Source organism: Paralichthys olivaceus, chromosome 9, assembly GCF_024713975.1.
Source record: "Paralichthys olivaceus isolate ysfri-2021 chromosome 9, ASM2471397v2, whole genome shotgun sequence".
NCBI lineage: Eukaryota > Metazoa > Chordata > Actinopteri > Pleuronectiformes > Paralichthyidae > Paralichthys > Paralichthys olivaceus.
In genome coordinates, this window is record NC_091101.1 from 8,182,436 (window position 1) to 8,205,707 (window position 23,272).

Below are 23,272 nucleotides of genomic sequence, written 5' to 3' on the forward strand. Positions count from 1 at the left end.
ATTTGGGTTAATATAAAGACAAATTGTACTATCTCAAACACGTCTTGTTAATAGATGTGGCTGCTCAGATGGGATTTTGCATTTGCATTGATTTAGCTCAGAGAGTCGCCTTTGATTAAATAGAACTGTGGGCATTTCTGAAAAGCAGATTTGTTATCATCCATTAAGTTGGAGGAAAAGTCTCACATGATGTATGGAGATGCCTGGTGATTCATTTAAAGAAGCTCATTAGCTCAGTATGAGATGTGTTCACGTCAATATGCTGCTTTCACTCTTCATCCTCGGCCTTTCCTCCACTCCTCTCCTCTTCCTCTCCTCTCCTATCCTCTCCTCTCTTCCTCTCCTCTCTGTCCCGCCCGATGCACCAGTCATCAGACGCTGTAAGAAACAAAGGCTCCTTCTCTCAGCTGGAGCTGGGAGGAGCTGTCAGTCCCTTCAGCTCTGTTTGATGATAGCATTTCAAATGACACTTTGATCCTCAATCCACTCTGTTTGTTTTTCCCTATGATGAAATTCAGCTCGAGAGGCGTGCAACAGGGCACATCATTAAAATGTGGCTCAAACACAGAGAAGCCACACTCGTCCCGAGAAACCCGCCCGTGACAACTCTTGTCACGTCGTAAAAAATGCGACATAGTAGGTGGCGTAGGAATTGTAAAGATGAACAAAAGAATCATGTGTTCTCCCTGCAGATGATTCAGTGACACAGATGCTGTATCAAAATGCGGGTCTCCCTGCAAAGACTGAATGGGAATAAATGAATCTAATGAGGCAGATCTATCAGAGCTAAGTGTTGTCTCTGGCCTTAGCAGAGTAAGTCATAAATGCCTGCCTTCAAGCCAAAGAAGAAATATATATATATTATAGAGTATTTTAGGGGGAAAAAAATTCATGAAAGGTTTCCTTTATCAACTAACACACTGGTGGTCACAAGAAATATTCAAGGACAAAAGATAAAACAAGCAATGAACAAAAACATTTCAACTCAATTTGCTTTTTTTTTATTTGCTTTTTTCCGTCATTTCTGAAACAAGCTCAAAGGCAAAGCTCAACAGTCGTCCTCTCCACAGGTCCTCCCAGAATCGACATAATACACCAACTCTCAATCTCAGTGGTGAAATCAGTCTTTGCTAAAATAATATGCTGGAATTGCAGAAGATGAACAGCCCAAAGTACAAGTCTGAAAGTGTTGGCTCTTTTTTTCTTCTGTGGTGATAATCCCGCTATTGAAGATTTCTAGAGCCACAGCTGAAATAATATGCAAATATCCACCCCATGGGGCGCTGACTGGCTGACATATTATCAGCAGAGAGGCAGCCGTCGCGCTTTTTCTTTTTCTGGAGGGGGGTGTGAGTGTGGTCAAATCAAAAAAGGTGTGCTGTAAAGCACGCGAGACAACAGGAGCGCTTTAAACAGGATGCCAGCCCTGTTGGGAATAGGATGAGGAGGCCTCCCGTGGAGACAGGAGTGCCTAGCAACCTACATAAAGCCCGCCGAGATAAGGCAGACAGTTTGGAAAGCCAAACAATGGGAACTGAAGGCATGTGAAAAATGAAAACAAAGGTTCATTTGGAAAAATTAGAAGTGAAGTGATTCCCAGGATGGGGTGATTTCATGTTCACCCATTCAACAACGTTCTGGTTAGTGAGGCTGTGATGACGACTCCTCCTTAACTATGTTCTACACAGGTGAGTTAACCCCTGACCAGGGACGTGCACTGACGTTTGAGGGGCTGTTTCTTTAAACATAAAAAAAGCCAACCATGCATGCATTTACCTGAATGGTGTTAAGTATTGTTTTTACCTTGTGGTACTCTACATGTAAATTTTAAGAATAGTCAGGCAAGTGGTGGCGCCTGGGTGGAGCAAGCAGGAGGCAAGATATGACGTATGAATTCTACAGGGGTAATTATGTGTTTTAAACCTTCAGCAAATCAACACCAGCTTCGACCCTTATCACTAAGGGTGTCAGAGAAGGTTAACTTCTTCGTTGACATCTTCTACGTGCACCTCATTTTATCCTGAGATATTAATTTTGTGTTTTTTGCAACACCACATGTAAGAAACGTCATCACATGCCCACTAGCAGGGAATTTTCCTGCTGTTTCCTCACATGGGCTCACTCAGACATTTTACAATATTGGGTGCAACTGGTCAGGATATTTGTGTTTTTAAATACAAACCTTTAGAGTTCAGTGCATGTCTGAATGTAATTTTTTTCACCTTCTAGTATAATTCTGCCTAAGCTACACAATGTACCAATAAGGATATAGAATCACTACATCTTTTTCTTTTCTTTGAAATAAAAACACACACTGCACTTACCCCTGTCATGTCTGACATGTCTAACGTCTCTTCTGATGCTCAGCATGCTCTCCCTCACTCTCTGGTCCGGTGCCTTGTGGTTGTGCCTCATCTTAAATTGAATTATTAGAATCAGAAAAAAGAATAGCATTGTCCACAGCATTTTCTGACTCTGATGACTGACTCATCAACATTCATATCTCATTGCTAGAAATACACAAAGAAAACTGAACACTTCAGTGCAGCCGCCTGAATTTTCATGGACGTGATTCTGATAGTGACTTGACTCACTGACTCCAGGCAAAAAACAGGAATTAGACTGGGGTCGACTTTATCTTCTGTAGTTTTGTATGTAGAAATATCTATTACAATTTAGAAAATATCATTGGATTCTTTTAACATAATTACCATCCTATATTTCACAATAACTATGATGAGCTATTTTACTTGATCACCAGGCTCTCTCATGCAGTCCGAACTGAAGCTTTTGGGTGTTAGCCTCCGTCAGAAAAACACTATCTCAACATTATATTTAAAATAAAACTCATCCATTATACTATGTGCAGATATGGTAGTTAGCATATTCCTCATTGATTGAAATAGTTGTTTCCTGTTAGTTCTCAGGCTACTTCTGACACCAAACTGCTTCTGAGCGAACAAACCATCTTCACATTAAAATAATTAAGTAGGAAATGTTTACTTCACAATGTTTCACCTGCTGATCTGCTGCTTGTCCTTTATTAGCTCAGTCCCTCAGCTTCTTCTCTGTCTGTTCTGCTCCTTAGAAAGAAGCTAGCTAGCCAGTTAGCTCTCTAGCTAGCCAGTTAGCTCACTAGTTAGCGATGGTTCATGTGATAGCTTAATATAAGGCCATACTGCATGACGTGATAGAAACATGAGAAGCTGGGCATTGTCTGGGGGTATTAGTAAGAGTCCCACTGGTTTTATATCATTAGTCATTAACTACTTCATAAATATTTGAATGCTACATGCTCCATCATGGCTTTGCCTCACCTTTATCTTCCTCCAGAGGGGCAGCTCAGGGCAAATGGGCTCTTGTCAGGGCAACTGTAGCTCGGCCTTGTGTCCTTGTCTTTGTCTTAAGTTGTTTTTGCGCTCCAGCCCAACGCACGGCATTCTTGAAACATAGCCTACTCCATGCCCACTAGCTATTTCAGCAAATGTTCCCGTTTGTTTTCCTCTTTCCTCAAGCAAAATGGAGTAATAGTGTGCATGGCACCACTTTGTAAAATGCTACTGCATTCCAGTAACACTGGCTGGTCACTAGTAGAGGAGACACAACTACAATTACTTATAAAGTATTTTACTTTGTTGTGTTCAGATGTATTACTTGACAAAGGTCCATGTGGAAATAATGTTTGCTGCTTCGTCCTGTCAGATCGCCTCCCACTGGGCATCTTGTAAGATGACACTGAGATCAGAGGAGGAAGACGAGCTAGAGGACGAGGAAGAAGGGCGTAGCTTCCCCACAGAAACAATCACCACACTGTACAGTTTGAAAAGGCAATTTTCTTCTCTCAGAGCAATTGTTTTGAAATTCTATTTTCAATCATTTTGTGCATGTGTTCTTCCTGGAGGTGAAAGATTTTGATATTGATTGAAAAAACATTGCCTAAACAACCCTTGAAGAGAAGACTAATAATAGATGGAAATATAAACATCATACAACAAAATTAATCCATGTGAGAATTGCGACATCAATTCAGACGAGTATTCAAATATCTGCAGGGATAATATACATCTTAGATACAAGAGGGGTCCAGCTGCAGCCTCGCAGGCCTTTACCACAGTCATTTGTTGGCAGAGAAGAAGAGTCCAAACGCCACCTGAACCCACCGCTATCCTTAACCATATTTGGAAGTTTAACTTTCTTTATTTTACCCTCCACAGTTACTATATATACAGTTTTTTTTTATATATATACCTGTAGCGTTTACCAGCAACATGTTCATGTTATCTGCTTGACACAAATTAGGAAAATGTGACACACTAGGGAAAACATACATTAGATTCACATGAAAACCATGTTCATTTAATGGCAAACTGCACCCAACCATCTATTTTGTATTTGCCTCTGGTGAGCGATTGTTTTTTATGAGACTGTCTCCACAAACACCAGCCTGGATAATGAGAGGAAATAATAAGATGAGTGGCAGCGGTGGAGTATTCACTGTACCTGGGATGTTTTGTGCTTTTGTCTCTCTGCAGCTGATGTTTCTTCCTCAGGCTCACCAACACTGAAATGTCTCACAGGCTGTTCACTGCAGAGAGACCCTGACTTTTTTTCCTTCAAGAGAAACCACAGACCTCAAACAGACAAGAGCGCTCCATAGAATTGCACTTCTTTATTAAGCATCAATCTATACAACAGCTCTCACAAAAAATCCCAAATATCTCATTACAAGTAAAACGAATAAGTGACGCATAATGATAAAATGCAGCAATTACGTTAAAACCAAATTACGAGTTGAAAGAAGAAGATGTGGTAATGGCTGGTAAACCCCCATCATGTCTGGTAAACGATGCTCGAAGGAGCCCATTGGACATAGGAAAACTGCCTTTCCCCATCATTAAGTTATTAGATTAGCCTCAGGCAGCAAGTAAACAACTTCAGACATCTCGCAGCAGGCACACATCCCACCAGTCCTCACTGTTATTGGATTACTCAGGGAAAACTTCTCCAGAAGACAAAAAGGACTCCACTGAGAGATGGAGGCAGGGAATGATTATTGGAAAGCAGACGATGGGAAGAACAGAGGAAAGGTTTGCTCAGGCCAGACGCCTGGAGCACTTAGGATCGAGCGGCTGGCTAACGAGCGGGAGACGGGGGATGGATGCTGAGGGCAGCAAGGTCTGATTTTGATTATTGGCTGCTGTATGGAGAGGCAGCTAGGGCCTGCCAGGTTTCTGCATCATCCGCCTCCTGCCACATCTCGTTTGGGTTACTGCCACGGCAAACGTCCACTCAGCACTATCGGAGACAAATGAGGGCGAGCACCTCTCAAGGTCACCAACCAACTCCAACAGGGCCACTGGGGGTGTGCCTTTCTAATTCCTTATACACTTATAGAGTTACAGAGTACAGAGTAATTAAAATCCATCCAGGAGAAGAAGGACAGGGAGTTGATAGAATTTTTTGAGACTGCTAATGAGATGCTGATTTGTTAGCCCAGTAGGAATGAGGTACGAGGAACTCAAGGACACAAAAGAAGATTTATTCACACTTCCATGGAACCTTTTAAAAAATTGTGGTATGAGTGTTTGTCCTCGCAGAAGTTTGTCGAGCAGTGCGACTGCAGGTTGCCAGGGATCTTTACCTTTGATGAAAAAGATATGAGCGTCTTTCAAGTTGCTTTCAAACTACGGATCATTTATAGAGTGTGGCCCCCGCGAGCTCAGAGTAAAGTGGAGAAAGCTCCCCTAACTCACAGCAGCGAGGGAAGCCACATACAACTCACCCTCATGCTGCCTGAAACTAGTCCAAGTCAGACCTGTTTTCCAACGCCCCACTGTGCCAGCCTCCCATGGACTCACTGAGTCATTCCAGGAGCACCAGGCTGGCTGTCCCACTTATTTCAACTGATATCACACAAACTCTCTGATATCTGCACACACACTCCAGCTGCAACCCCCCTCGCCGCCACATATTTGACTGTATAAGCAATCGGGGCCAATCCCCTCCTCTCATGTTTATTAATTGGGTTTGCTCTTTGGACTTGAGTGTGACTCCCCTCTGGGTGAAGCCTGCTCCTTGGGCTGCAGAGGAGCACGGAGCTGTGATGAAAGTGAGCAGACAGCAGCACAGTCTTGTTCTCTCCAGCGGCATTGCAGTCGGGAGAGGCTCATTTTCTGATGTGTCATTTTACACAAGAGCTGCACAACAAAAAAAGTGGCTAGATCCCTCTCAGGAACAGGGGCTTTTAGTTCCTACACCATAATAACCCAAACAAGTCATTAAAATAAAAAAAGTGAAATAAAAGCTTGTCTAGTTAACAGAGGAGGATAATCAAATTTTTAATCTGCAGGCTCAGGCTGAGCATCACTACAGCAGCAGCAGAATGGCTCTGAAGGACACATCGATGGGGAAATAACAACAATTAGAGCTGCCAATCATCCAAAAATGCAAGAAGATGGTTTTGGATGAGTTTCTGCTTCGTCTGGCAGTTGTACAGGGGATATAGACAGAGAGGATGGGTGAGAAAGAAGGGATGACATGGGACTAGAAGTAAAATCACACCACAAACACAAATCTCTGCCGTAGTCAGCTGAGTCACTGTGTTAGGACTCTGATTTGGAATCAGGAAAGTGTTGCAGCCCAAAACTGGAGCTGAGTGTGTTTACAACAGCCTTCAGATATAGAGTACACACACTGATTTACCAACTATCTCTGTGGCATCTTTCTATAAATACTGTACTAGACAGACACTCAAGTGCGTTTCATAATGATTGAGTCATCTATGAAAAGAAAAAAGTGCTTTATTTTCATTTACTGTAAAATGAATTGGACAATATTTCCAATCTCTTCATCCAGAAAATACTATTAATACTGTTATATATTACTACTGCTAATTACTAATACAAACCATTTGCAATAGCTATTTACACGTTTTCAAAGATTATGCTTTTAATGTGTATTTTTTATTTCTATTAATTAACTTGTATTTTTTTTACTGTATTTTAACATTGTTAAAAGCACTACACAAACAAAATGTATTATTATTAGAAGTAGTAGTAGTAGTAGTTGTAGCAAAGAAGAAGAGGATTAGATCAAAGTTTTCACTAATATGATGAGGGAATGCATCAACTAAGATGCTAAATGCTGATAATGTATACTTGGTTCAATGACAATGAATTTCATTAGTTTTCCTCCACCATCTGATCGTGTGGATGTTTCTTATTGGAAGGACAGACTCAAAGTAGTTGTGGAGAATGTGTTCAACAAATTGAGCAATGGAAAGCAATATAATGAGTAATGAATTATTTTAGCTGTTGACTAATAAGTAAAGTAACATAATAACTTCTTGAAAATGTAGTAAGAAATGATAGTTACAACATCCTCATGAGTACAGTGCCTCTTTGAGAAGTCTATGCCATCTTTATGCCACTGCTGCAATAAAAATCATATATCCAGTTATAAGATGTGCAGCATCACATACTAATACACTCTTTAGAAATATTGGACTCCATAATTTATTTGCAAAATTAAATTCTCAGCATGCACAAGATCAGCTTCTCATTTTTTTGAAATTGATTTAAGGGATGAGCATCATGCACAGGTTTGCAGATTCCCATCTTGAACTAAATTGACAACATCAGGCCACTGAGCATGAGGTGCGATCACAGCACACGGGGGAGGATGTTGTTATCATCTCACTAATGTGAATCAAAATGAAATCCAAGAGTCTGTCACACATGGAATTGGATGCTGCCATTTATCCATTACGTAGTATTTCCCTGGTATCCTATAAAGAGATCAGCTAAGGCTCATTAGACTGTCAAATGGTATATGAGTCTTTTTGCACAAGAGCCATGCATCATTAGAAATTCCTAATGTCTCACCTATTTCCTGGTATTGAGCTTGAGGAAAGCCTGATGTTAAGGCTGCCTGTCATCTCACTGCTTAAAAGACAAAGATTGAAACAGCGATTGCATTTTCTATTGTTTTGAGAAGTTCACTTCAAAAGGGTGAAAACCTCTGGTGTAGTCTGAGGCTTGGGAAAGCAGAGCGGGGCAGGTGGAGCTGGAAGGAGAGGAGAAGCAGGGATAGAGGGAGCACTCAGAGATGGGAGATAGACGAGTGGAAAGGGGAAGCCCTTTGATCTCTGGTAGAAGTGAGTGCTGAAGAAGGGAGAAAGAGAGCAGCAGAGAAGATTGCAAACAAGGCATGCACTCAATTCCCAGTAGTAGCTTGAACACAAGAGAAAGAGACAGACGGAGGGAGAAAGACAGAAGGAGAAAGAAAAGTCAAGTAGACTGAGCAAGACAGCCATGGAGAGAGAGAATGACAGGGTCTGAGAGAGATAGAGATGGAGAAGAACAGAGGAGAAGCGAGTGAGAGGATGAAAATGAACTAGACGGAAACAGATAAGACCAGGATGTTAAAAGGGTTTAAGTCTGGGGGCTGTTTGGGGAGTTCTCTCAAGTCCTATGCTAAAGCAATTAGTATCGAACCCCTTCTAGGAAAGTGCAGGCTAACCACAGCGGCAGTCTCTAACATAGTTAGTGTATAACAACCAAGTCAAACCCCATGGTCCCCATTAAACCTCAAGTTTTAATTAGCATGTCAGGATGGTGCTGCGTTTCACAACCCATGAGTGTGCCTTCTCAAAAAAAGTTGGCCCAGCGAGTCCACACATCTCTCTTCAAGTGGAAACCCCGAGACAGCAAGCAGACCAGCTGCATGGCTCTGAAAAGGGCCGCGTGGGGTGATAACAAAAGCTCAACATTAACTGTAAAAGGGATATTTCACAACAGCTATTGCTAATATGGCAGCACTGTGAAAGAAAAGTTGTGTACCCATGTGTCGTCAGGGAGTTTACTTCAAAGCAGCTCCTAAACTTTTCAATACTTCTGCTGTCTGCCAGGCAACAAATTATAAACATCAAAGACACGTGTGACTTTTTCTACTCGTCTTTATTTATGCTACTATGACTCTCTATTCTATACTCTGTGATGGGAGAAACATAGCAAAACATACACAATATAACATAAGCCACCAATTGCTAGCGGTCACATAGCAGCAAAATCAAAAGTAGTGTCATTTTAAAAGACCTACTTTGAGTCAGATCCAAGTGGTAGCTCTGCCTTTGTTTTTTTACAATCTTACTTTACTTTTCATAATTCATATAACAGATTTATTTTACTTAATTTCTTTTTCAAACAAAGACACTGCACACTGATTAAATGTAGGTCTGCTGTAAATTTGTCAGAGCTAAAGGTAGATCACCTTTTGTTTGTAAACTGTCCCAATATGTGTATTAAAGGAATAATTTGCCATTTTGTCTGTATGTTAAGCTAGTTAGCTTCCACCATCTTTCAAGGTCAAGTGTGTAAGATTTAGGTAAAAGGGAACTATTGGCACAAATTTAATGTAGAATAATCCTCATGATGTTTTCACTAGTTTGTTTCATCTAATTTGTATGAATTGTAGTTTTCTTTACTCTAGATCAGGCTCTTTATATTCAAATACTTTATATTTACATCGAGGGGACCCTCTCTATGGAGGCCACCATGTTTTTTACAGTAGTCCAGACTGGACAAACTAAACAACTATTTAATTTTTATGACCGAAATGAATCTACCACAGGTTCTTTTTCATGTTTGGAAGGAGAGGGTGAGGTGAGGGGTGTTCAATTTAATTTCAAATTCAAATCACAAAATTCTACACACTGTACCTTTAAGTGTCACTTCTGTGATCAGTCATTCACTCTCTGCAATCACCTGCCTCTTCCATCTTCTTGTTCTCAGCTGACAGCATTTGAACCTCTGCCTGTGCAACTTTGACAATTTGCCATATCACTGAGCTGTTATTTGGAATACATCTGTTAGATTGAACCAGTCCAACCAGTGAGCCTCCTCTGACCTCTCATCTGTGAGCGGTTTCTACAAACTCCTGCTGACTGGCGTTTTTTACTCGGTGAATAACAGTCATCATCGACTACAGCGCGCCAATATCTCAGGGGGCTGTCACTTTTCTGGAGCAACATGTCTGGCACCAACAACCACGCTACATCTAAAGTCACTTAAACCACACGTCTCTGCCATTCTAGCATTTAGTAGAACAGCAGCTGAACGTCTCATCCCTGTCTGCGTGCATTATGTTTCTGCTTCTTTTACATGTGACTCACTGCCTGGAGGAGTGAGCTGCTGACGTGCACAGGGATGCGAAGCCAAGAAAGTGGAAACAGACTGTGTTGATTTGAGAGCATCAATTATCAGTTTCAAATTGTAATAATGATGCTTTTCGTCAGTGTGCCAGTTAAAACGGTCTTGTTTTTTTTGCGACAGGTTTGGACAAACTGTACTCACTGCTTACCTTGGAAAATGGCAGCATTCTGGATGATGAGGCGTTTGAGTTGAGCGCTGACAACCTGAAGACCAGACTCCATGTTGCTGCGTGCGGCTACCTGATACCGCTCCTCCATCTTCTTAGAACAGCAGGTCGGGCCTTTTGTTTGGCAAACCTGCAGATCCGAACCTGGCAGGGAATCAGCACAGACAGGACAGGAGTCTTGATGAAGGAGCTGGAGAGCTGTTGTTTCATTTTTCAAAAACGAAACATTCTTCCTTCTCACACACACAATGAGATTCAGCAGCATCCTTTGCATGCAGGAAACACTATGTACAGCAGATTCTGCAGCCTTAATGAGCATGTAAATATAATGTAGCGGCTGTATTATTTAGCAGCCTTCAAGTCAAAAATAAATAGCTGCTTTAAAAAAAGAGTCATTTTGATGCACATTTGAGCAAAACACCAAGGCTGTGATGCTCTCCCCAGAGATCAGTTTGGTCAACAGACAGCTCCCCACCACTCAAGGCTGCGTTTTTCACACCAAGGATCAAAAAGAGTATTTTTTTAGGCACAAAGATGGGAGCTGGGAGCGGTGCAGACAAACAAACCCAGGTTCTTGCATTCACTATATGACATTGATAAAAAAACAGCAACGAGTGAGATTGAAGGCAATGACACAACATTTCTGCACCTGGCCGCAGCCACTAGGGTTGTTTACACAGATGAGAAATAATTGGATTCCCAGAGCTCTTTTGAAAGGTGCAGATGTACGCCATTGGGAGGAAACCTTAGGGTGACAAGGATGTTTCATTGAGACGACGCGGCCGCACACAAACCTGATCAAAAAACAAACGCCCTGGAGACATTCATTTAATTTGAAAACAATGAAGTCTGTACCCTTTGAATTATCAAGGATAGAGACAGAACCTCAGCTGGTGCAGCGGCAACGATGAATGAACTGCAATTCTGAGGGACATCTTTTATCAAGAGCTATTCTTGTTTTTCTTACCTGAACATGCCTCTTCTATCACAGTGTCACAGCAACACTGCAGGGTGTATGAACTCTGGGCTACAAAGTTTGAAAAGCACTATATTGTAGTTAAAACTAATGTGGGTTTTCACGCAATGATGCCTTTACAAAATAGTTCACACATATTTCTGTAAAAATTTCCTCTTAAGAAAATAAATACGTCCAGTGGTAAAAGAAATCCTATACACAAGCTACAAATCTACACTTTATCCCCAAATCCCTGCTTAAAAGTGATGCACAGACACAAATAGGCCACAAACACCTGATGTTTAAATACAAAGAGGAGTTCCAGTGAAAACCCCCCTCCTCTGTGATTCCCCCTCTCAGTCTCTCTGTCCCATGAGTCTGTTGAAAGCTTCATTGCAGGCTGTAGTTGTCGTTGAATGTGTGTGTCGAGGAGTTGTCTGCAGGATCTTCTGCCTGAGAGGCATTGGTGACAAGGGCCTGATTGATGGCGTGGTAAACAAATGTCAGGGGAGTCTGCCAGCTTCAGCTGCTCGGGGTGCGTAGGATGCAGAAGCGCAGAGATTCATTTGCAGGGACGGCTCGTATTGTATGTATACACACTTTCATATATATTTATGTGTATAAATGTATATAAGAAAACTTTTGTTCATAAGCGTGTCAAAAGACAGAAGAAAGGCTTTTTGGAGGGTTTTATCTTAATATGAAAATCTCCGACGGTTTGAGGATTTGTCTCCTTGAGATCTTCAAACAATGGATTTTCCGAAACAGAGCTCGGGCTGGAACAATGACAACAGGCAGCATGCAGGGAAGTTAAACTAGCAGGAGACGCTACAGAGTGACAGCCTTGATAATTAAGTACTGGGGAGTCAAACACTCACTCCTGACTCCCATCAGGGTTTAAGGTGCACAGTCTAATGAGTGAGACAGGCAATAAAACTGTCACACCGCACCTATTGTATGCATACTGACAGGCTTAATATCTTAAATCAATACAGACAAAAGACTCCTGACAGATAAGATCAAGTTAATTTCAGACTGCAGGGGCAAAAATTATTAAGCTGTCAATAGCACCATAGGTGAGATGAGGAAGGGATTTAGCAATTATCGTCGACACAAACAGACAGTTTCATCTGCACTTTTGTCGTTTTGCAGATGATAAATGCATTTCATTACAGAAGTTCCAGCGCGGTGGAGAATAAGTGAGGAATTCAGCTGTGGAAATGATTCCCCGCTGAGCTTCACAAATAATAAAATCACACCGTCTAAATAAAGCCTTCTTCTTGACTGACAGATCCCTTAGGAATAAGCTTCTTGCTCTTCTTTTTTCTGCTTTTGGCTCAGTTCTCTTTCTCCCCTCCCCTTCCTTTTTTGTATTCCTTGTCATCTGTGCACAGTTTTGCTCTGAGTTTGTTTCACCTCACCTCCCTTGAGCCTAAATAGCCATCAGGCTCTGCAGAGAGCAGCGTTCTGTCAGTGTGTTATCGGTTAATTAGTCGATCGTGTCCTGATGGCCAATTCCCTCAAACCAAATGAAGAAAGACAAGGTGAGAGCTCTGAGCAATTTACATGTAAATTTCCCAAGCACACAAGCTTGTGCTCAAGGTGACACATTGAAATTATTATACGTGTTTTCAGTCAATACTGAAACGGTGAGCCAGACAATTCAACATGCAGCACGGCCGCTGTTTTTCATGAGTGTCAAGGTCTTTGAGCAGCTTTTTAAGAGAGCGCATTGATCGCCTTTCACTTTGTCGCCGCCTTATCTGACAATCCTTTCGGCGCTCCTTTCCAGATAGAAAGTTTCAGTTTAAATGCCACAGGGGTGAGAACTCGAGCAGGGGGCTCAAACAGACCTGTGCACACACACAGAGGACAAGAGGAGTCCCTATCCTCACATCTTTAACAAGCTCAGGGACTCCACGCCGGGGGGGAACGGGGGCAGCCACCAGCACAGTGTGTATCTCCAAGTTTCCCCGCACCAATTAGAAAGATATCTCCATGCAAGTTTAATTTTGGAGACCATGGAGGGGAAAAACAAGTTGTAATAAGATATAGAATATGTTAAAAGCTCTTCATTATGAGCATAAATTATACATCAGCTACCAGTGTCAAGTGGAAGCATGTGGGAATCCATGGCTTCCTCTCCGGGGCAAAATAAGCCAGTGTCACTTTGTAGAGACAATAAATGAAATGACGATAGTGCAATTTACAACCCACCCAAGGAATAATAATACCATTAGCTACTGGGGATTACAATTGTTTTAAGTATTTTTAGTGCTTTGCTCACTGCTCTACTTTAAATCGTTTGATGAAGCAATAATTTGAAAGCTGGAAGCATGAATGTGAAGAGTCTTTTTTCACTAAACACAGGAGCCCTTCGTTAAAGAGGGAGTGATGGAGTTTTCAGAAGAGGAAAAGCTGAATAAACACAACACAATGCAGCGTTTAATTAGACAATAAGAGCTGTTGCTACAGGTCAAACTGATCCACCTGTCGGTTGTGTCTGGTGTCATTTACACAGCAGGAGCAGTGTGGTCTTTGTTGTTCAGTGTTTTCATGATGAACAACAAGTCTGGGCGACCTGACCCTGCAGCTAATTACTGCAGAGAACTCCACATCCCCTGAGCTCTTCCATTTAGCGTCCTTTTCAGAAATATCAAACTGTACAGCTCACAGTGGAAAACACACTCACAAGCCGTTTTCAGAAGTCGGAAAATGTCCGGACGATGGGGTCAGGACTGAGGGTCAGATGCTTTTCTCCTATGAAGAACACAGCGGGAGATTCTCTGGAGAGGGGTGGAGACAGGACATGTTTATATCTACTGTATATCATAGGTGTCTCCTATGTGTATGGCTCCTCTTTTTCATCTTGAGATATTTGTATTCTTTTTGTTTTTTTCAGTTTTCCTTACTTAGTTTTCTTCTACAGATACACCCGACATCCACAGTAAATTTTAGAGAAGTATGGCAACGCTGCTGGCCTCGTTTTAATTTGAGCTTTGACTTTACGGGTGCATCTTCTTCTGGATGGGCGGAAACAGAGACATTTGGAAACAATGATGTGGACGTTCACCCACCACTTCCTGATTAGATAGAGCTTTTCTGGTCTTGATGACCACTCAAAGCGCTCTACAGTACAGTTTGCCATTCACCCATATTTGCCCTTCGGCATGCAGATGGGGAAGACTGGGGATCAAAATGCCGACCTTCTGGTTGGAGGACGACCGCTCTACACCTCAGCCACAGCCACCCACAGTGACCAAGATCACAACATAGTCTTAGCTGATTCGTCAGGCTCCTATCACATGACCCCACGCCTTCCGAAACCAAAAAACAAACAACTTAGCCTCAACCACCAGTGTAGAACGCAACATGGAGAAATAATTACAAGAATCCCTACTTGTTATATGGACAGGGATTAAAACTGATACGAAGTCAAAATGCTTGTGTGGACACAGACCGGTTTAATTTGATAACGTAGTGGTGTGGACGTGGCCTTAGAAACACCATCAACATGCACACTTGAATCCTCAGAGAGAATCTCCTGTGCCCTCACGTGGGCTCACTCGGAAATTATCTAGAGTTTGGGGATGTCTCTGGAAGCTCTGACTCAGACATTTGTTTTCTCACATGCAGCCCCTCTGGATAATTTCAGGAGATAATCCGGAGTTCAGTGCATATCTTAAAGCAGCTAGGAGAACTGTGGAGTATTTCCCTAATGAACGTGACGTGGTAGCTATCACCATCTGCTTTTCGATTTAGAGTGAATCAGATGCTCCTCTCACGAGTCAGGTCAGCTGCTCCTGCCAGAGCTCCGCCGCGTCCTCCGCTCTCTAACCACTGCTGACTCGGATTAAGACGCTCCCACACTCATGTCCTGGGGTAAGTGCTCGGCTCTGCCCGTTGCACGCTACATGACGACTCGGTGGAGGGAACTGACACTGCAGCCTCCGTTTCACCTTCAGACGCTACAACCACCCACGGCAGCAGCAGTACACTAACCACTACAAAGACATGAGTGGTGCTACACCTCCTACAGCTGGGTTAGGGTTTGACTTCTCATATCTCCACTCTGATGTTGTTTCTCTGCTCTTGCTTCTTTTGAATCATGCTGTTGAAAGGCAAAAAAAAAACTTGCTTGTTTTGTGTGTGTGTGTGTGTGTGTGTGTGTGTGTGTGTGTGTGTGTGTGTGTGTGTGCCCCCAGACACCACATGCAGCATTATTAGAAGTCTGTCCTGCCATCCTGAGGACACCTCCCTGAATCAGCTACCTCCCCCACACAATACTCCATATCAATACAAACTACACACACACAGTGAAAGTGATACTTCCCCAGTCAAATCACAGCTAGCCATCCTCTAAATTTAATTTCATCAATCTTTCATTTGCCGTATGCCTGGATGAAGAACTCGTGTTACATGCGCGACAAGCCCTCTGTTCCACATTTACATGCCAAATTCTGTGCGAGCACAAAGTTCAGAATAATTACAGAGGAGGGGACTGTGACTGAAAACCTCCAACTTATTCTGCATTAATTAATGACAAGGATATATTATGGATGAGGCATGGCCAAAAAAGAAATAACACACACATAAAAATGTACCAAATATAAGAATGACTGCATATTTCATGCTTTGTGAAAGAAAGTCAGCTCCAGACAGAAATGTGGAGTTATGGAAATGGTACCTACAGTACAAGCATTGGCCAGTGACTCTCTCATTAGGAAATTAATTTAGACATTTTTATAGTGTCCGCACCGGATATTAAGAAAGCTCTAGAATCTTGGGAAGAGTTTGATATGTGGAATATTTTTTGGAAACAGCAGACTTTTGCAGTGGAAAAGAAATGTAATATCATTTATTTAGAAATAGCTTGTGACTGTGCGAGCGTTTGAAAATAATGAAACATCTTTGCAGTATCTACTTTTTCCCCTCATATGTGGATATGTAGACTGACACTGAAAAATAACCCACAAAAACTGAATACATTATCATGCGTTATAGGTCGGAGTGAAAGCAGTAAATATAATTATTTGTGGATGATGTAACGTTCGGTGTTGCACACATGCTGAAAATGAATCAATATTGCATTATTCCAGTGGAGGTTGGGACCCCCATGCTGGGCCACGAGAGAATTCAAATGACATACAGAGAAGAGGAAAACAGAAACTTGATACTATTGTTTGTCAAATGTTGCTTTAGTCTTTTCTTATTTTTGAAAGTGGGTTTCCTTATAATTTTACCTCTGAAAATGATGCATATAATGGGTTCATACATGACGGGGCAAATAATCCCAAAACTGCAACAAAGGAGTCACCAATTTCCATCATTATCTGGATTTGCACTCTTTTGTAACAGGAATGTTGGTGAGACTTCACAAATGTACTTTATGAAGGACTTCTTATGGCAGCCAAGGTCACACAGCAGCTCCTCACTGCAGGACATTTTCCCCGTGCAAATCCAAACATTATTTTATTGTTAAATCAGTGGAATATCTGCTGCTCTCTACTCACCGTGCTTTGTTTCATAAAGGGAGGTCCTGAGATCTCTCTGGGACCATGAGGGTTCAGTTTAATTTGTTTCGTTTCTGTATTATTTTACTCCAAGTGCTAATAGCACGCACATGAAGGGAGTGTGTTTTCCTCTCTCAGAGGTTTAAAGGATGGGTTCATCATTTTTGAAGTCGGTCTCAAAACAATAATCAGGAGATCAGATGAACGTGCTGTAATGGTTCCACCTGTTCAGACTGTCCGTTTAAAGATCCCTCCTCTGTGATGCACTTCCTTCGTTAAAGCTGGGAGAAAAAATAATCCTTGTTCTGTGCAAAAAAAGGATACTTGAAAGTTGATCCAAAGCTAAAATGAGGCTTTAGAAGTTTTCTAAATTTATACAGCCTTTTTTATGAGGCTGCCTCTTTGTGTTTTCCAGGATAGTGTTTGCTAGTTAAGCTGCAGAAAAAGGGCAGAAACACAAAGAGAGAATATTCTTCTAAAAAGGCTGGTTTGTTGGTATGTCCTTTATGTCTCCCAGGTACAATTATCACCTTGGATGAGTCATATCTAATGACAAACCTGTTTTCATTTTAGTCTCAATGGAGACAAATGTTAACTCCTAATATATATATATGGCCCATTTACACACATAGCCTGTGTGTAAATGGGCCTCTTACATGAATCCATAGCTGATTCTGATTTTACTTCTTTTACTACTTTCATTGAGTAATAACATCAACAATAATTGAACATGTGAAATCTTTTCTTTGACATTTCTATTCTTCTGATCTTATTGAAACAATCTGTAGAAATATATTCAAGTCAAATAAAAAATCACAAACACAGAACATATAAAAAATCACTTTGTGTTTATCCATTTACAGCTATGGTTGTTTGTCCATCATTTTATAAAATTAGGAATTAACACCAAGAATCAAACTGATGAAACAATCTTTCATTATGCTAATTAAAAGATGTGACATCCTGTATTGACTGTACATGTATGAATCCAGTGATTCATCATGATTAACTTACTGTTCAACAAGTTCCTATAATAAGACCCAATCATATTCTACACCTCAGCATCCAGTGGCATCATGGGAGTGTGTGAACCAAACTATGCCTTAAGTGGCCGAGATGAATGTCCTCTGGTGGACTGGTGAATTGATTTGCAGTGTAAGTAATGGTGTTTGTGTGTGTGCGTGTGTGTGTGTGTGTGTGTGTGTGTGTGTGTGTGTGTGTGTGTGTGTGTGTGTGTGTGTCCTCATTGAAGGCGCACAGGACTGGGTTAGGTTATATATCTCTCTCCTGTTAAGAAGATCCCCCCTCCGGCTGCGTGGCAGATAAAAAGCTTGATGGCCTCTGGGTGGAGGGTGTGTGACTAAAGATGGATGCATGGAGAAACGTGGGGCTCAGTGGTTGGAGCTGCCTGCACCCACAGATGGTAGATGAATATGTGGCGGTGGGAGCGTGACCAAAACATGCTTCAAAGTGCAACGCACAGCTCCCCCGCTGTGTGATTTGAAGCATGTTGTGTTTAGTTATCACCCCTGGCATGTTGTCTGCACAGAGAATGGAGAGAAAACTGTTCACCTGGGGCACTTCCCCTGGTGCTGACATGACACTAAAACACCCAATTAACATTTACAGCTGGCTGTGATTCAGCCACATGAGAGGGATCTCCCCTCACAGACTGGGTAAGAATGCATGCAACAGGCAGTGCACCAACAATCCTGCAAAACAGGCCTGGGGCTCGCTCCTCTGTGTCTCAGTAAAGGCTGAATTATTTCATCTTAATTCACTTTGACACGTCTCCTCCTCATCTCAAACACAGTCTGTGACATCTGAGCTCCAGGGAACAATAATTATCCTGCTGGGATAATTGCATCTTTGACAAAACTGTTATCAGGGGTGGCCACAATTCATATCCCACCGCTAATCTATACTCTGTGACAGTGTGGCTGAGGAGAAGCTGCCAGGAGACCAGCCTGTAACACAACTATAAATCAACTCATAAAGAATAAAATATTTTTTGTGTGTGTGTGAATCCAAAAGAAAGATTCAACCCCACATAACAAATACCTGAGCTGACCTAATCAAAGCTGGGTTACTTGAGGCTCCATGCATGGATCAATAGATAGACTCTGTAAGCTTGTAATTCAATAACTGGCGCTTTATGTAATCCAACCTGTCATTTTAGGAAGACACTCATCGTAGCCACTGAATTTTTCAGAGCAGGTTGGTTAAATGTTCAGCCAGAGGGATGGAGAGTGTGTGTGGGTTGACTCTCAGCACTGAAACATGGAGAGGTCAGCAGCCTTGGAGAGAAAAAAAAGGCTCGGTGGCGTTAGAGAACTGTTGCAATGTCCCCTGAAGCTGGAACACTGGAGTTTGATTTCAGAGCTGGAATTGCAGAGGTGAAGGAATCAAAGGATGAGGATGCGGTTGCCAGGCGTTATGTGCGTAAAGCATGGAGATGGATAGAAGGTGGAAGTTTTAATGATAAATTACCTGACACTGGGGTTTCGGGGACCCATTTGGAGCCCGGGTGCAGAGACTGGAACACGGTGCGCACCTCCTGGCAGTTTGGCACCTGTCCGCCGGGCAGGGAGAACAGCTGGAGGAAGGCGCACAGAAAGAGCGCACCGCGGGCCGACGAAGCAACCATGGCAGAGGCGAGCAGAGAGGGCGACAGACAGCTGAAATCAACTTCGGCGCGTTAAAAGTTACAGGAGGAGGGAGCCGCGGTTTTGCGCTGACGGGGTGAGGCTGCAGCTCCTGGATCCGCTCGGCTCATCATGCCTCCGCTGGGTGTTTTGTTTCTCCCCCTTGCGCCCGTGCGTTCAACTGGAGAGCTGTGCCTCTTCGTGAAGCAATACCCCGACTACAAGAACTTGTGAGTCCCTCTTCACGTGCAGCACCCCTCTCGGCTATGACTGCGCAGACTAACGAGCCCACAGTCTTGTGTGCGCGCTCACCAATAGAAAAAAAAACGCGCGCCACAGAGAGAACCTGCGCGCATGAAGGGATGTGCGCTCTCGTGAGATAATAGTAGTGATGCGAGCTGATACACGGGTGCTGTGTGGCTGCAGGAGCGGTGATGTAAGGATAGAGGGGGTGCATATGGAGCACCGAGAGCTGCTGTCGTGTTAGATGGATGGCACTGTGCGTTTCAGGCTGCAATTAGGGCTCAGAAGTTACATGTGACCATGGAGGTGCACATGCATTACAATGAAAGTGACACGCACACAGTCAATGAGCTGGGGATGATTTTTTTATTCAGGCACATGGAGAAAGTGAACAGAAAACATTTGGCACAATCACAGAGGTGTACACACCAAAACAAAGTGACACTCACTCATTTTATTTATAATAATTACATAAATCTCACTCTGTTATATTTATCTGGTGGTTTTCTATTTCACACTAATCATTTTTTTTCCATCTTGAGTGGACAGTTATTTTACTTCCACTTCCATTAAAGTTGAAATGGTGCCATCTAGTGTCCAGTCTCCATATCAGCCAGCACAGAGGGCGCCAGTAACCCATCCTCTCTGCAGACTGGCAGAAAAGTTCACTGAGTCAAAAAAGCAGCACATCTGTTATTTTCACTTCCTCCATACACCTTAAATACCACAATCTAATAAAGGCGTAGCTGCTCACAACATCTGGCGGATTGCAGATGGATACTGTGCAATTTCTCTTCATCTTGTCAAGTATTGAAATTGCGGAGTCATCCACCCGAAAACAGCGAGACACAACAGCAGTGTCAAAAAAGACGAAATGTTATGATTTGCCTGTGGAGTCAGAAATGACTACGCAACAGCTGCTCTCTGGTGCCTGCGGAGAATGAGATTTCTCAGACTTTCAAGAGTTCATCAAAGCTCAGAGCAGAAAACAAGGAGCAGAGCATCTCTTCTTTCTGTGTGTGAGAGGAACAGAGAGCTTTGCATGGATTTGCACAGCAGAGGCTGACAGAAGCTGAGGGCAAACCAACAAAACTCGCTGTAAACCCCAGGTCTGTTCACGTGCTGTCACTGAGAATATCAGTGAGAGGCGTGGAGGAGGTGACCGGCAGTACCTGAAGTGCACAAACTGCAGTAGATGAGTGTGTACACTACCTGCACTGTGAGCACTTTTGAACTGCCATGTCGACAAGCGTTCAGCTCAGAGAGGCTGGAGAAGCTGCGAGTCACAGGGGACGTGTGTGAGGGAAAGGACCTGAGCACAAACACACTGAGAGATGTAAACAAACCTGTTGACAGCGGTTTGTTCAACTTCCTGTTTGTGTAACATGACATATTCAAATGTTGCCTGTGAATTATTCCATCAGTGCTCTTGATGTATCAAGCACATTAACAGCTTCCTGGTTGCCAACATACACTGTATACATCCTAGTTTTCAGACTGATTTAATAATTGTTATATGCTTTTATTTTTGAGAATAAAAGCATATAACAATTCGATAAAATATGAAGGAAAATAGATTTATTTTCCTGCTGTTTCAAGCCTATTTACAGTGTATATACAAATATCATCGACAGAAGAATAAATAATGAAAATAAACCTTTTTATAAATGTTCTGTAATACAGCTATCTGATATTTGCCAGTGAAGATAACTTCACTTCGAATAAAAGCCGTGACATGCAGACTAAAAACACTTTTAGAGAACTGAAATATATTTGGGCTGTACAAAGAAAGACATGAGGCGTTTCATCACGACTACTCTGCAGGGAAAAGTGTTGTGAAAAACATTTCTGAGCGTGAACGACAGGCCCTCCAGCCAGAAGGAGCAACTAGGGCAGTAGATACTGAGCTACTTCACTAACTACACTAGATGCACCTTAGCTGGAGGACCATGAGAGGCAGGGGAGCTGATGTAGTGGAGCACTTCCAACTGCTGCAGGTCTGGATCATCTGAAACAACAACAAAATCAAATGTTGGTGACAAATGAGTAGAAAAGTTCAGATTGTTCTGATTACTAATTGTTGGAGATTTAATTCCTGCTTTGTAGGCTGCAGGAGTATGAAAGTGTTTTTATCCCGAGGAAAAGTCATAAAAAACTTTGTGAAACGAAATAAATCTAAACCAAACCTCCATTCACAGATGTTGATACATTTTTTAAATACCAGGAAGTAAAATGAGCTTTGCTGAAGTTGGTGATTGTTGCCTTTGTAACAATCACAGATAATGAAATCATTCCATTAAAGATGTGGAAGTAAATAAAGGTAATGCAAAGACATTCTAAACAGTAAAAGTATTAATATAACAATGTAAAAAAATACTCTATTGTGAGTCTACATTTGTACTTGTAAAAGTACAGAAGCATTATCAGTAGAATGTATTTTAACTTAATCTAAAGTAAAATTACTACATCATTAGTGAAGTATTAGCATTGGAACAGATTTTAATATTGTAGCTGGAGCTCATATATATATATATATATATATACTGTGTAATCAATCTTGAACAAAGCATTATATTAATCATATTAATTATTAATACATATTATTAGCACAAAGGTAAAATGGCTTAATGTATAATAAATCATATGTAAAAATAAATGTATACAGTTTTGTAAAAACTACTTTTACTCTGAAAGTAGAAGCAGGCTGTATAAGAACTTAAAATTGAAGTATAGCCTACTTGAGTAGAAGTACTACAGTTACTTTTTGAATCAGTTGTAGTAAGTTTTCATCTCAGTTTTAAGACTACAATCTTCAATTCCCTTTAATTTGTTATAGCTGACAATTGACTTTTTCTATTTTATATATATTCTATAAAAATGATCATTGTGTGTGTGTGAGCTGTAAATCTCTGTGTGTGGAGACACTGCAAACACCGACTGGGGGGGAGGAAACCCCGAGACTCCATTTTCCAAAAGTTCAGAGAAGATCAGAAATATTGAATTTCAAATCATCTGAATCAAAACTCATCATCATTAATATTTCTTATCGTCCACCATGATCTTAGACGCAGGGCTTTATTGACAGAGTGGAGACTGAGTCAGGTTAAACCAGGATGACTGAGGCTCTGAGCGCGCGGTGTGCGGCTCCTGGAACAAAGTGGCGCCAACGTGCGTCATATAATGTGATGAAGAGCGCGTCAATTAAAAAATGCGTCTCAATGACGATCACATCCGCTTTTATTCTGTTACGTAACGAACATAAACACTGTGGCCAGTGAGCGGAGGCTGGATGAAGATGGGTGTCTTTCACGCAGTATTAAAAACACATGGATGAAGTTAATGTGCCAACACACACACAACAAAGACCTCAGCTCTGCAGCATTAACACAACTAATCTAACCACTGTAACCACCAAACCACGTGTAAAGTTTGACTAACGACAACTACTTAACTAACCATGAAACTAACCCAATAAATAACTGTATCAATTAAGATTATTGCACAAGATGACTTGAACACATGCTTCATATTTCCTTCAA

The 23,272-nt window shown here is 41.9% G+C and overlaps 1 protein-coding gene across 4 annotated transcripts in view; it reads right to left on the reverse strand.

Moving 5' to 3' along the window:
- gpc3 (glypican 3) overlaps positions 1-19,919 on the reverse strand; it is a 108,467-nt gene extending 88,548 nt beyond the window's left edge. Inside the window, exons 1-2 of one of the 4 annotated variants that reach the window (XM_069531843.1) lie at positions 19,336-19,919; positions 10,360-10,521 (exon numbers count right to left, since the gene is read on the reverse strand). In XM_069531843.1, the coding sequence (XP_069387944.1) occupies positions 10,360-10,521; positions 19,336-19,492 (319 nt within the window). In that variant the 5' untranslated portion in view covers positions 19,493-19,919. Of the gene's footprint in view, positions 1-2,324; positions 2,416-3,018; positions 3,203-3,317; positions 3,655-10,359; positions 10,522-19,335 lie in introns of those variants that run through there. The other 3 variants (XM_020083234.2, XM_069531844.1, XM_069531845.1) reach the window with 3 other exon arrangements.
- Between the last annotated feature and the right edge of the window lie 3,353 nt (positions 19,920-23,272).